The sequence below is a fragment of the Engraulis encrasicolus genome, chromosome 6, assembly GCF_034702125.1.
Source record: "Engraulis encrasicolus isolate BLACKSEA-1 chromosome 6, IST_EnEncr_1.0, whole genome shotgun sequence".
NCBI classification, from domain to species: Eukaryota; Metazoa; Chordata; class Actinopteri; order Clupeiformes; family Engraulidae; genus Engraulis; species Engraulis encrasicolus.
The window spans coordinates 38,578,596-38,592,733 of NC_085862.1; the positions used below are offsets into that span (position 1 = coordinate 38,578,596).

At 41.9% G+C, this 14,138-nt stretch overlaps 1 protein-coding gene across 3 annotated transcripts in view; it reads right to left on the reverse strand.

Annotated features, from left to right (window-relative positions):
* tbc1d23 (TBC1 domain family, member 23) overlaps window positions 1–14,138 on the reverse strand; it is a 32,560-nt gene that overhangs the window by 2,290 nt on the left and 16,132 nt on the right. Inside the window, exons 5-18 of one of the 3 annotated variants that reach the window (XM_063201542.1) lie at window positions 13,158–13,281; window positions 10,614–10,738; window positions 10,143–10,189; window positions 9,928–10,031; window positions 8,110–8,232; window positions 7,541–7,633; window positions 6,977–7,147; window positions 6,606–6,648; window positions 6,356–6,462; window positions 5,730–5,872; window positions 3,771–3,815; window positions 2,031–2,119; window positions 1,331–1,466; window positions 619–813 (exon numbers count right to left, since the gene is read on the reverse strand). In XM_063201542.1, the coding sequence (XP_063057612.1) occupies window positions 619–813; window positions 1,331–1,466; window positions 2,031–2,119; window positions 3,771–3,815; window positions 5,730–5,872; window positions 6,356–6,462; window positions 6,606–6,648; window positions 6,977–7,147; window positions 7,541–7,633; window positions 8,110–8,232; window positions 9,928–10,031; window positions 10,143–10,189; window positions 10,614–10,738; window positions 13,158–13,281 (1,545 nt within the window). The remainder of the gene's footprint in view (window positions 1–618; window positions 814–1,330; window positions 1,467–2,030; window positions 2,120–3,770; window positions 3,816–5,729; window positions 5,873–6,355; window positions 6,463–6,605; window positions 6,649–6,976; window positions 7,148–7,540; window positions 7,634–8,109; window positions 8,233–9,927; window positions 10,032–10,142; window positions 10,190–10,613; window positions 10,739–13,157; window positions 13,282–14,138) is intronic. The other 2 variants (XM_063201545.1, XM_063201543.1) reach the window with 2 other exon arrangements.

A 14,138-nucleotide genomic window follows, 5' to 3' on the forward strand; every position in this document is an offset into this window, starting at 1 on the left:
GGAGACACTTAGTCTGCAGTCAGATCACAACTCTCAGTTCATTTTAATACACAACACATGTATTATTTACACGTACATGTCTAAATATTTCAGTTCATGTTGGGCAATTTTATTTTTGCCATGTTTTGTGTGTGCCATGGGTTCAGATTTACTAGTGGGGCATGGAGATTTTGAGCGATTTAAAGGCACAGTGCATTTCCACAGTTCACAGCCGCCTCGCCATTAACCTTTCATAACTGGCCACCTCGTCGGCCGTTATCCCTTACTTAAATTCAAGTATTGGCAGAGGACGCGCTCAACTTCTTGGAAAAACGAAAGTCTTTGGGTGCGAGATAAAAAGCGTCAACTTAAGGAAGAAAAATCCGCACTCACAAACTGCGTCTCATTATTGATTTATATTACCACCATGTCCATGCCCTTACTTAAATGGCCATTGTTGATCTCAAGACTCATTGATTGTTAAAAATGAAGAATCATTGATTGTTATTATCATGGCTATGCATGCACGTGACATCATGGCAACTTGTATGCCAACACTGATTCATTCAAGAGGCTTTGGCTTTAGTCAACTTCAGCACCTGAAAAAAATAAAAAGCACGACAGAGACATTGCAGGTACCTCTCCACGGCCACAATGTCCACTCCTGCGGAGTTGCTGTTGCCGAACTTGAAGGTGATGAGCTCGGGGTGCTTCTTCTTGGAGGTGATCTTGACCACGGTGCTCAGGGCCTGCCGCGACTGGATGTAGGCCAGGCCCTTACGAGAGGCGATCTCCCTCAGGCAGTACATGTGTGTGGCCGTGATCAGCAGGTGACTACAGGGAGAAAGCACCAAGAACACTTAAAAATATATATATTTTTAGAGTTTTGCCTTTATTTTTGACAGGACAGTGGAGGAGAGACAGGAAATGAGTGGGGGAAGGACCGGCAAATGACACAGGCTGGAATCGTGCCCGGGTCGACGGCGTGGTAACCCAGTGCCCTACCGTTAGGCCACGGCAGGGTACACTAATGCTTTAATGCTTTACATGGTGTATAGTAATACACAATGGACCATTTTTAAACAGGTGAGGGAAAACAAATGCATTATTACACTAAAGGCTGGTAATTGGTCTACAGAAACACAAATGGAGCCATTTTTGCAGAACAGAGGAATAATGCAACACTTGGCTAAATACCCTAACTGAATATCCTATGCTTTAAAAAAATAATTGTGAAACTGTAGCACATCTTGGAAGTGTTACTGTCTGTTTTTGAAATTAGTTAACCTCATAGTGAACTCTTCAATCAGCTGTGTGTACTGTGGGCCTTTTAGGTGTCTGAGGTCCTCACCTGGGGAACATGTGTCCCGTCTCCTTCACCTCGTTGCAGGGTACGTGGTGCTTCACGTCAGGCTTGTTGATCCACGTCTGGATGTTCACAACCTCTTTGCGGTCATCATCCGACATTGACGAGCTGTCGATCTCATCTGAAGATGCGATCAGAATCCATGAGTGAAAACGAACTTGGGAGAATAATCAATCGCATACATGCATTACAAAATATGATCATTATAAACTACATTCCGACGCCCTCAACTGCTTCTAGTCGTCTGTTAACGTATACAAGTAATCCAGATCAGAGCATGAAAAAAGCATGTAAAAGAGAAACGGTATAACAGGAAATAAATGTTAGCATGCCACTAGAATAATTGAAGCTTGCGTGCGATCTGATAAAAGTCCCTTCCAAAAATGTGATTTCCTTGTCATCAAAACGCCTGCTACATATCCCATGAGTGAGAGCTACTCGTAAGAGTTCAGGACACAAAAATGTTCTACGACAGGGCGTCTGGAGATCAGTATGTCTCACATCTGGTAGAAGAGATACCATGACCATGATTCACTGTGAAACTATACAGCAAGTGACCCAATGACATTTTTGAGTTTTGAAACCTTCATTCGGAGACAGAAAACCATGGCAGGACCATACTGCTGCTAGATACCTACATGTTCCAGAAGCAGCTCCTAAAGTGTAAATATTAGGGAGTGCTCACCTGTGTCGTATTCCTCCTCGTCTCCGATGCTGAAGACCGGCTTCACCCCTCTGTAGGGCTTCCCTACCCGGTCACTACTGCTCACGTGCCTGGGGGAGAGACCCATGGCATAATCATCATCATCAGAGTAAGCACACATACAGCTCAACTCCACAGTTGTTTCACAGTGACCACAAGTTTAGTGATAGTGCACCTAAGTCTATATGGTTAGTGTCTCTTTTCTAGGGGGGGTGCATGAAGGTGTGAGTACGAGATCGGCAAAAGAGTGAAAACGACATTTTACTGGTCAGGCAAAAATAACATAAAGGAACCCAGTCTCCAACAGCCACAGGAATGGGCATCGGTCAGAACTAAACATTCGATAATCACTTACAGTAAGTGCGCAACAGTTCAAGGAACAGTGGACCGTGTCTGAGCAGCTCTGAGCAGAAGGTCCACTCACACTGCAGTGACTTCATAGCACACAGCACAGATACGTGTACATGGAATTCACTACAGAGACATCGTGACCCTGTGAACCTTTTAGATATGTCAAACAATTATTATAACTAGGAAACAACAAACAAAGGAAACAACAAAGGAAACCAAAGTATCTTGAAAAACAGAGATGTGAAGCATATGGTTAATGGCAGCAACAACCAGAACACGAGTGCAACAAAAGATTTCTTGTAAGGTTCATTGAAAGTAGATTCAGCATACAGTGAGTTCTGTGGCATTAGTAATGGAGCACATGCATGAGCGTTTGTGAACTGTGATCCGTGTTAGTGAGCTTAAGAAAATGCTAGTATGCTACTTTTTTGCGTCGCTAGTACACTGCAAGTTTGAAATGCCTTTGAGACAGCTAGTGCCAGCGTCAGGCTGTGGCCGTTCAGCCAACACTCATGTGGACAAAAGACACGTCATCCAACAGCATCCAATCAGCAGTGGCGGAAATAATTTTTTTTTTTTTTTTTTTTTTATTTTTTATTTTTTTTTAATTGCAATTAATTCTCATTACATTACAATTCTCAATTCTCTCTACATTACAAATATGGGTATCATTGTAGAAAGAGAGACATAAAACAATGAACAAACAAAAACAAACAAAACAAAAAACAAAAAAAGACACATCTACCACAGAGATTTAAGACTAGGACAGTAATTTCATTTCTACACATATGTAAGGTCTGTTATATTAAATTGTATATAATATTTTTAAGGGCAACAGCTTTCTTGCTTTTCATTTTATTAAGAGAATTATAGTATGCATTGAACTCTTTTTTAAAAACTATGATGTGAGGGAATGTTTTTAGAAATCTATTTTTATGTATAAAGAATTTACCTAAAATAATAACCACATTCACCAAAAAATTCTCGTCTGAGTTTCCCCTTGTGCTACCAAGTAGAATTTCTTCAGCTGTAAGCCTAGGCCCAGGTATTGCCAACCAGTTCTTCACCGCAATCCAAAAACTTTGTGTCACAATGCAATCACTGAAAATATGTACAGTTGCATCTATTTCCCTTTTACAAAACAAACACAGTTCTAAGTCTATATTAAATCTATGGTGTAACAATTCTCTTGATGGATAAATGTTATTCATAGTTTTAAAATGTACCTCTTTTGCTTTTGGTGAAATTGGAAACTTCAAATATAGTGGCGGAAATAAATAGCAGAAGTGGCGGCAGAAAGTGGCAGGCGGTGTGGCGACGACACGACAAATGGACTAACGGGCAACAGGGAGACAACTAACTGATTCTTACCGATCGGGAATCCCCTTCTCTGGCCACGGCAGAGTGAAAGACATTCTAGTAGTGTAGGGGGAATTACACACACAAGCCACAAAGCCATGAGCAGCAAGAACAAAAGGGGAAATTTGATCAAACAGAATTAATTCAAATAAATAAAAATAAATTAACTGAAATTTTGAAATCACAAAACGGCAACAAAATAAAGCTTACACATTGACTGTTTTCATAGACCTCTAACATCACCATGACCACAGTACCAAGCTGGTCCAGAAAGATACAAGCAGGGCAGATTCTTATTTTTTTATGTTTTGATCGAGTTTGCAGTTCCATTACAGGTCGTGGGATGAGTAAGTTTAAGAGGTCTATCTGTCAGGGCTTAACACTAACACACGCCAGGTAGCCAAATGCGGGTGAAAGTCGGCGTTGGCTAGTAGATACCGAAGGTTCACTAGCCATTCTGGCGGGTCCGTCACTATTCTAAATGATGAGGCACCGCATTTTGTAGTTTTTTCCCTCGGACCGTCTTTGCTACAAACGCAATGCAATGCGATTTCACGAGCCTACAATACCCATGAAGCACCTGTGTCACGTGTCACCTGTGTCTCACACACGAGAGGAATCTGATAGCTAGTCTTGCGAATATGAGTGGCAGCAGCGAGCTACCAGCACATCAGCGCGCGTTTGGAAATGCCACTGAAAACCTTCACGTGAAAATAAAGTAGCGAAGTTCATCTCAACTGACCTGTTTTGGGATCTGTCATTAGTACAATGCATAGTAGTGGACATTAAAATGACCAAGGCGAGAGGAGAACACCTCGGTCTTGTAAAAGTCTTGAGACTAATTAGCGCAGTGATAAGACAAGGACACATGCGGCATTAATAATGTTCGGTTTAAATAATTTTCTGATTTGCCTGTATGTCTTCATACCTTAATATTCCTCCATGTTTCTTGTGCCGTTGTTCCCGACTGTCAAACGGGGCTTAAACAACGCGCAGTAGTAGCCTTCCAGACAGCACAAAATCATGTCCCATGTCCCTTCGCATGTGCCCATCTTACCTTGCGTCCGTTTATATTTTAAACAACTCAATATTAAACGGAATGAAATGAAGTCGTAGCTCCTTCTGTAGTTACCGGCCGCATATGTGTGTGCCCTCTAGCCTACTTTTATGAGAAAATATTCCAGAAGAGGTGTTATTCTACATCCATGACCGAGGACATGCGAAGCTTGGCAATGACTTTGCACTATCTACTTTGCGCATCGAAAGTCAGATCAAAGACGGAAATATTTTGCTCTCATGTAGCTTACATTTGTGCCCTTCCACAACACTGTGCTTGGTGTTCCTGCACGGCTATGCCATTCCTCAGATAAGTTAATCTGTTCTTATAGCATGCATGCATGCATGGACCAGTTAATAACAATTCTAGTTATTAGGCCCTATGTTATGTTATGTTATGTTATGTTATGTTATGTTATGTTATGTTATGTTATGTTATGTTATATTATACTACATTACATTATTACAGCCTATTATATAATTCATTAAAGCTGCTATGATGGTTAAGAAAATTATGGCTAGTGAAAAGGCCCAATGGCTAGTGAGTCAGGAAAACCACTAGCCAAAATGGCTGGTAAGCGAAAAAGTTAGTGTAAAGCACTGCTATCTGTCTAACTGAAACATGTTATGTGATTGACGTTTGTGATTGGTCTGCGCAAATCGGTACAGTGCCACCTATCTCCAGACTACACCAGTCTATGTGTTACTCCCGATGCACACTGGTAAAAGAACAGCGCTGCTGCAGATCTGCTCAATTAACAGAGCTAATGGCATGGCAGATTAAAAGAAAAAAATCTGATTGGACAATGAAAAAGAGGGCGGTTATGGGAGGAAGAACGGAGAAGTGCGATAATGAGCGTGGGGGCTTGGCAGCGACTCACACACACACAGGTAAAGGTTGACGGTGTGACTCACCTGTCCACAGGTGTGGATGTGTTCTCTATGAAGCTGATCATCTTCTCCTTCACATTAACAGACTTGGACTTGAGGGCAAAAGTCATCTTGTTGACCAGTGACTTAACCCCTTTGCCATCCGCCGTGCTGTTCAGGCCCTCACCCTGTGTGTGTGTGTGTGTGTGTGGTGGGGGGGGCAGAGACGGGACATAACCAGTGTGAAGCTCACTCTTACATGGATATGAGCAATATCAATGTCTATGGTCAATCAATATGGAGATGAGCAATTTCAATGTCAATAATGGTTCTGTAACAAACTACCTTATTGCTGCGTAGTATTAAGAGAAGAGATTCCCTCACCAGCACATCTTTCAGTATTTTATAATAAGCATATAGTGATTTTTGCAGTTTCATCCCAATTTGCCCATAACAGACTTGCTTACATGACATACATATGTAATATAATGAGCAAGGACTTCCAGCTAAGACCGGTAAGCTTACAGGCTTCTAAGGGACTTGTGAGTACTAATAAATGCCTATAAGGACTACTTTACTAAAGAAAGACCTATTTTTTCCCATTGATATGTAACGAGGCAGCCTCGGTGCTAAGTGGTACTACACTGGTCTCCCAGAGGTCCGGTACTCACATCAGGGGAGCTGAGGCTGCTGTGTGATCCGGAGGTGCTGACTATCCAGTGCACGTACGAGTTGTCGGGACCCTCCACATTAATGTCAGCCAGGTGCTGCTGCAGAGCTGACAGGCACAGAGGTGTCATTTACTTAAGCGTCATTATCTCCACCATCAACCAAACAGAACATGTCATGATCATCAGCAACACGCAACATCACACATGCAACCAGGTAAGGCAACAGTCAAATGACAATGTCACTACTTACCCATGAAGCCTCCTTTGGCAATGCTGACGTACTCCTTGTTTTTCTATGACAGGAAGAAAAACAAATCTTAGCGATCTATGGAATGAGTGGCTCACTAAAACTACTAATTCCCATAAGTCAAAAGTCAAAAAGTAAAAAGTCAGAGAGTTGATTTTTAAAGGTCTCAGATGAACATGAAATGAATTGAAATGTTCCACTAACATAGCTTGATATAATGTTTAAAATCTTGAGAGGATCACTGAACTGTAGTGTGAGCACCATTGTCATGTACATGTCCTCGTCTTCTCAGCATGCACACGCACACGCAGGCACGCACACACAGGCACGCACATGCAGGCACGCACACACACGCGCACACGCAGATCACTGACCTGTAGGAAGTGTGCGAGTACCATGTTCATGTACATGTCCTCCTCTTCTCGCCCGCTGCCCATGAAGCAGAGGTGCTCTCCACTGGCTATGGAGCCCGACTCCAGGGACTGCTTCTGAGCCTCCAGTAGAGACTTCACCGACAGCGCAAACTCAGATGGGTTCTGCAGCATCTAGACACACACACAAACACACACATTCACACACACACACACAATCAATTGAAACCTGTGGCTCACGATTGGTTCTGGTTACTTTGAGTCTGTAGATTATGGTGTGCACTCTCTTATTCCAATGGTTTGTAGGCTTCTTGGATTTGGGTGCTCTTATCAGTCCAAAGAATTGTACATCCTCATGGCCACTGCTTTGAAAAAGGCACCTATGCCGCTATGCGTGGGCCTGGTTTTTTCCAACTCAGAGTATTTTCAGCGTGTAACCAAGAAACAATCCTGTCACGCTTTAGCTAGCAACTTCGTCCAAAAAAATTATCTTCTAAGAATCAGTGTAGCCATAATTTTTTATTCAGGTCACTTGCGCCTGTGTTAAATAGGGATGTCAATTCTTACCAGGTCTGAGTCGAGGTGGAAGGCTGTGGAGAGGTGGCCAGCGTTATACTGCTCTGCAGGACGACAGTCCACCACAAAGAAGCGCACTCCATCCTGCCACACAAAACACACATCATGCAATTTAATTAAAAAAACATGTATATGTATCCTCCTGATTTTTTGTTTAATTTGATGTACAAGTTCCATCAGAACCCTAGCCTGATTATCATCGACGTTCAAATCTCTTCGAAACTTGGTCTGACCAAGAGCATAATAATTAACATTTCCCAAACGGCATGGTTAACCCACCTCCCTTGGTTTGCTTATGGTTGTTTGCTTACCGAAAAAGTAGGAGGAGTTTCAGTAGGAGGGAACTCAGAAAGTACTTGCATTGCTCTTGAAAGTGTTGCATCACTAGGAGGGCACAGACTGGCAATCAGACCCCTGGGTGCAATATACTGTATTTCTCGACCCTACCATCTGTGTGCTTAATACTCAGTAATCCCCCTACCCGTCTCCTTCTCCCAATACCTGTTTGTAAGTGGAAATGTCCTGCTGGTGCAGATGTGTTCAGGCTGCAGGAACCTCACCTGCTGCAGCTGGTTAGCTTGCAGGATCTCGGGCACAGACACGGGAAGACACAGCGCTTGGCTCAGGTCCATGTCCTCCTCTCTCAGAGCCACCAAGCTGCTGCCAAACAGATTCTGGTTCTCCTGTGCGCACACACATTACATTACATTACATTACATTACATTTAGCTGTCACTTCTCTCCTAAAGCAACCTATAGTTATTTCTAGGTATTGGGTATGGTCCCTCGAGTCACGCATGTTTAGGCGCCTTACTCATCGGGTAATGTGGGATTCAAACATGCAAGTCTGATCCAAAGATCGACTCGAAAAACACCAGGCCATAGCTAGCCAATGTACACATGCTCACTCACGCACACACAGTTAGAGGGGACCTGCTAATGTAATGTAACCCCACGCACCCAGCACACCATCTATTCACATTCCTTCCATCAGGGAAAAGATACAGCTGCATCCCATGCAACACCACACGTTTTAGGGACAGCACCTACCCACAAGCCGTCCGCTACTTGAACTTGAACTTGAACTTGAACATGCACTAGCACTTCACAGCCACTCCACTGCCTGCCTTCTACCTCTTGCCTACCTTGCACTATGTACTGTATTATGTCTTATTGCACTTTTCAATGTTTATTTGTATGCGTAATTCCCTGTTTATTTATGGCCCCTCTTGTTTTCTTGTTTTTGTCTTAGCTATGTGTATTCGTGTTGTTAAATTTGCGAGCCAACCAAAAGACATTTCTAGCAACTGTATATTATACTGTTATATTATACGGCCCCAGCTTATCTGAAGGACCTACTAACGCCTTATGTTATTGGAAGAGAACTGCGCTCATCCAGTACAAGCCGCCTGGCTCTGCCATCCAGTCGCTCTAGGTACTCCCAGTCAAGATTGTTCTCCGTTGTGGTACCCAAGTGGTGGAACAGTCTCCCAGAGGCAGCAAGACTAAGCACATCTCTTGCAGCCTTCAAGAAACAACTAAAGACCTTCCTCTTTCGAGAGAATCTACTAGACTAATGCTTGAACTGGACTCCTGACATGATGTTTAGTTTAGTTCAGATGCATACAGAAGGGAGAGTTACGCGATTGGAGGACCAGGAATTAAATGGCAGCTCCGCCTTTCAGCGAGATAAGGTTGTTCCTAAAGCGTCTGTCTTTCCATAGACTCAACATAGAACCACCACATTAACAGCCAAAAATAAGGACTAACGAACTATACTGCGGGGTAATCACCACAAATATGTAAACCATCAACTGTCTCGGTGGTGATAATCACAACAGTTTTACCATCTGTGATGCTTATCTGAAGTTGTTATTACGAACAGCAAGTCTTGTCATATTCCCTGCATTGGATCGCATTGCATTTGCTGTGTGCTACGCCCACTACTAGGAACTAACATTCGCAACGCTGAGCAGTACTGAGAAGCTAAAACAGCTAATATTGCTAATGAGGAAGTTGGCCTTAGCACACAGCGGAGATTGCCCGACTCTCCCCTCTGTATGGCTCTGGTTTAGTTTAGTTTGTGTGTGTGTTTGTGTACTCGTTATTTACTGTTATATATATAAAAAAACTAACCCCTCTTTTCAACTGCACTTGTTGTTCTGTATATCTCCTGTGCACTTTGTATTTGCTTGTGATGTTGGCTTGAATATGTCCTCTTTTGAAAGTCGCTTTGGTTATAAAGCGTCTGCCAAATGCAATGTAATGTAATGTAATGTAATGATTTGGCTATAATAAACTTGAACTTGAACTTGAACTACAGCAGTGCCTAATGTTATGGGATATGGAGGTCTACCGTAAATGGCCTGGGCGTCTCACCTTCCTGAAGGAGAGCGGGGTCTTGCTGTGGTAATACTGAGCCAGGGAGAAGAGATCCTCCAGGTCCTCAGCCTCCAGCAGAGCAGGAGAGCCCTCCAACATTTCTGGAAGAAAATGAACAAACGAACGCCATCAGACCAGGGGACTAGGGGCAGCTAGATGTACTATTACACACAGATTGCAGTATTTCAGATACAACTGTGAGATGAACTTACTGATGATCTCCTCTTTGCTCTCCAGCTCTTGGGAGAGAATGCCGTCTCTGAGGGGAGAGGCAGAAAACATATTTACAATAATTATTGACTTTTAACTACATTTCAAATTATATTTACATCAGACATCAAATGCAAGCTTTAACCCATTTAAGCCTGATGCTGTGAATACGCTGCATTGACCTAGGTGCCTGGAGCGATACAGACGCTGCATTCAGGCTCCTGAGATTTGAGGGTTTTTTAAAAATTAAATATGTGGATAGGTACATTCTAATGCAAGATGAGAGTCCTAGCTTTTAAATTCAACTTATTCCATGTTTTTATGTGCTTTGGAGGCTGACATTTAGGTTTTTATAGGCTGAGATCCTTTCCCAAAAAGGGCTTGGGCACTCAGCAGGTGTTTTTTGCAGGTGCCTTAGGTTTTAATGGGTTCATGTGGGATTGGGAGGGCGCAGCGCTTGTCTGGATGCTTACTTGGCATTGACGAGGATGATAAGCATGAGGAAGAAGATGAGGAAGGGGTCGGCCTGCTGGAAGTAGATATCCCACATGGCCTGGGTGACGTCAGGAAGGCAGTGGCTGGCAAACAGGCTCCCTAGCTGCAGGGGAAGACACACAGTATTGCACACAGCAGAGCTACATCAGTGGACCAGACGGTACAGTACACAAAATAGAATTAACAAAACATTTCTGAATAATATTGAGAAATTTAGTTTTATATCCGAAAAATGAATCCCAATAACAATCCCAACTGAATCAGCCATTTCACAGAACTTTTTTCCATTCTATTCTTATTCTAGAGTAAGAGCAGAATGTAAACTATTCTTGCTGAGATCAAACGAAGGTTATGTATCACTGATTCTTGAGAAAGCGGCTAAAACATGTCTCTGCAATAAACTGCCAATTCTGTTGAAAATAAACTACATTTTCATGAACAAAATGAATCCAGGTAAAGACACAGGGGTCTGTTACATAAATGTACAGTCGTTTGAAATATTTAAGTGTAATTTTATTACTTTTCATGGCTATAAACCTGCCCACACCCTGTAAAAACAGCTGTCCCAAGGACAGACATCATCATTTCAATTGACTTAAAATGTAAAAATCACTGATATTATTGAATAATATCACCATGATGTGAAAGTCCATATTGAAGTGGTTCTGCAGATATGCACATAGTGCGTGTAAAGCAATATTTACTACTATTTTCTGATTGCTCAAAGTGTGTCCAGCATATTAGTCATCACCGTCAGATTTTTTTAAAAAGACAATAAAATCAGGTATGCGCAAGGTCATTGTCATTACTTTTCAAACCTTTAGATCTACTGAGTACTTCACCATCACTGAAGCTCCTGTAAGTTTACTAATTTCTCCTCAATTTGATAATTTGTTTGGACACTGGTACTGTCCCAACCATAAACTGTCAACACCGTAGGGGGTTTTAATAGTATTATTGTTACATTAATGTTAATTATATATACTTTTTCAGAAGCGTCATGAAGCCCCTAAAGAAAACAGAGTGAAAACGAAGTGGCTAATGTGAGCAAAAAAAAGCATAATATGTAAAAGAGTGTTTTTTTGTCTCACACCGTCAGATGTCACCACCGTCATTTTTTTTTTCCGCTCATCATTTTGTTCCATATTTTACTAAATTGTGCTGGTTAATGAAACATTACCAGACATGTTAGTAATAATTGTGACCCAAACTTATACTCCAGCCTCCACTGAGGTGCATTTGGAGGGTTTTTTGTCACAAAACCTGACGGTGGTGACATCTGATGTAGTTCACAAAAAAAGCATGTGTTTTACATGTTTTTGACAAGTTTTAAGAATATGCTTCCAATAAGTATCTACAATTATGTTGAATTGTAAAAGTAATTTACTTAAATACAGTAAACTTATTTTTTTACTTCTAATTCTGTCTGACGCTGGTGACAAAACCAAGAAAGAGCCCATTTTATGAAAAATGTAAAACATGGGGAGCTTGGCCAATACATTCATTGCACAGCCAAGACGTTCATCTATGATAATACACCTCTATATTTTGGATTTGAACAACTTAAAACCTGTTTATGTCACATTTTCAATAATCTAGGCCTACTTCCTAGAGTATCTAACAAATGAAGAAAAAAACACATGCACAAACATACTGTGCACACACAAAAATAAAGTGTTTATGCTAGATGTCATTGACTTGAGAGGGCTATTTATTTTGCTAAATGTAGGTAATAATTAGGTCACTTTCACCACCTTCAGATTACTGTCACCACCGTCAGTTCTTAAGTCACCACCGTAAGAAGGAGTTTTGGACATTTTATATGAATGTGCTTACAAAATTTTCCTTTGTAGTTGTTGAATTATCAAAGTAATAGAAAATTTAAGCCTACACGAATATTTATGAAAATTACAAAAAATTGTTTGATCTATTTAGCCATTAAGTAAGCATTGTCTGACAGCACATATTTTTAAATTAGAACACATGAAGCAGTATTAAAATAGAATGAAAGTGAATTTTCAACATTTAAAGGCGTATGTGTGTGAACCAAAAAACACACACAATCACTTAAAAACTCCAGATACATATGCAACCAAATCAATACACTTTTTATTGCTTTTAATTGTGTCTGACGGTGTTGACAAAAAACAAGGTATGATCGGAGAAAAACCTGATTTCTGTAAAAAATGGAAAATGGGGAGATTGGCCTTGTGCATTTCTGAAAAGCCAAGACCTTTGTCTACGAGGATATACCATATTATTTTGTAATTCACTTCGTTTTTTTCTTTCAAGATTACAACCTGTTTTAGCCACTTTCTCAAGAATCAGTGGTATATAACCACGGTTCGATGAGTTTTGGATGACCACCAGAATTTGTGTGATGGATATCCATGTGCTAGAAGCACTGCCTCTGGCAGTCAGGAGAAACGAAATACAAGTAGAAGATACAAACATATACGTATGTCCTTAGATCTTATGGCAGCCGTAGCTAGCGGAGGCCGGTGGCGGTGGCGGTGCCTTACCCAGCTGAAGGCGTAGGAGTCTGGGGTGATCTTCTTTGTGTCCAGGAAGGAGCAGAGCTCTGGCTCATGGTACTGCAGCAGCAGCCGGTACAGGTGGAATGGTCGACCCTTCGCCACACAGTCCCTACAGGGAGGGAATAGGCATCATCGCATTACATTACATTACATTACATTACATTACACTTAGATGACACTTTTGCCCACAGCGACAGAGTATTGGCTACAGTCCCTTGGAGCAATGTGGGGGTTAGGCGCCTTGCTCAAGGGCACCTCAGCCACGGAGTGCAGTAGGGAGAAGGTAAGGGTGAGATTAGAACCTGCACCCTCATAATCTACAGTCCAACTGACTGACTGTTACACCACGGCAGCCCATTACATTACAATACATTTAGCAGATGCTTTTATCCAGAGAAGCTCATAGTCGGCCCCTTTACTCACAAATACCTCCAACAAGGTACAGCAACCTCAACTTGGCTGACGAAGACAGGACATTTGTGAGATATTCATCAACTTGTCTGTTTTATGTTTCTTCATATTCATGATCTATTAACATTCACAGAACTCACAATTTCTGATTTGGTCACTTTGCGTTCGCTTTGATATTATCAAGAGACACCCCAAGTAAACAAACATAACAAAACAAAAATGAGCCATCAAGAAAATGAAAATCGTTACACAGCCTTTCTTTTCCCAACCCCCTAAAGCTACCCATTCCTCTTCAAACAGCATAAATCTATAGGGCAGATCCTTGCCTGGCCTGTAGCCTGTAGCCTGCTGCTGATTCAAGCTGCTGAAAGCTGTCCAGCAGCACATGGGCCTCTGCGGTGAGCTACTCAGTGGGGGGAACCTGATCCTGCAGTGGGTGAGCTAGGGCTGGAGTGGTGACGGGGATACACAGGAGAGGGCAATAAGCAAAGAGCAGGGTTGAGACTGTTGAGTGCAGGGGGTGGAGGATGGTGTGTAGTGGTAGTATGACACTGC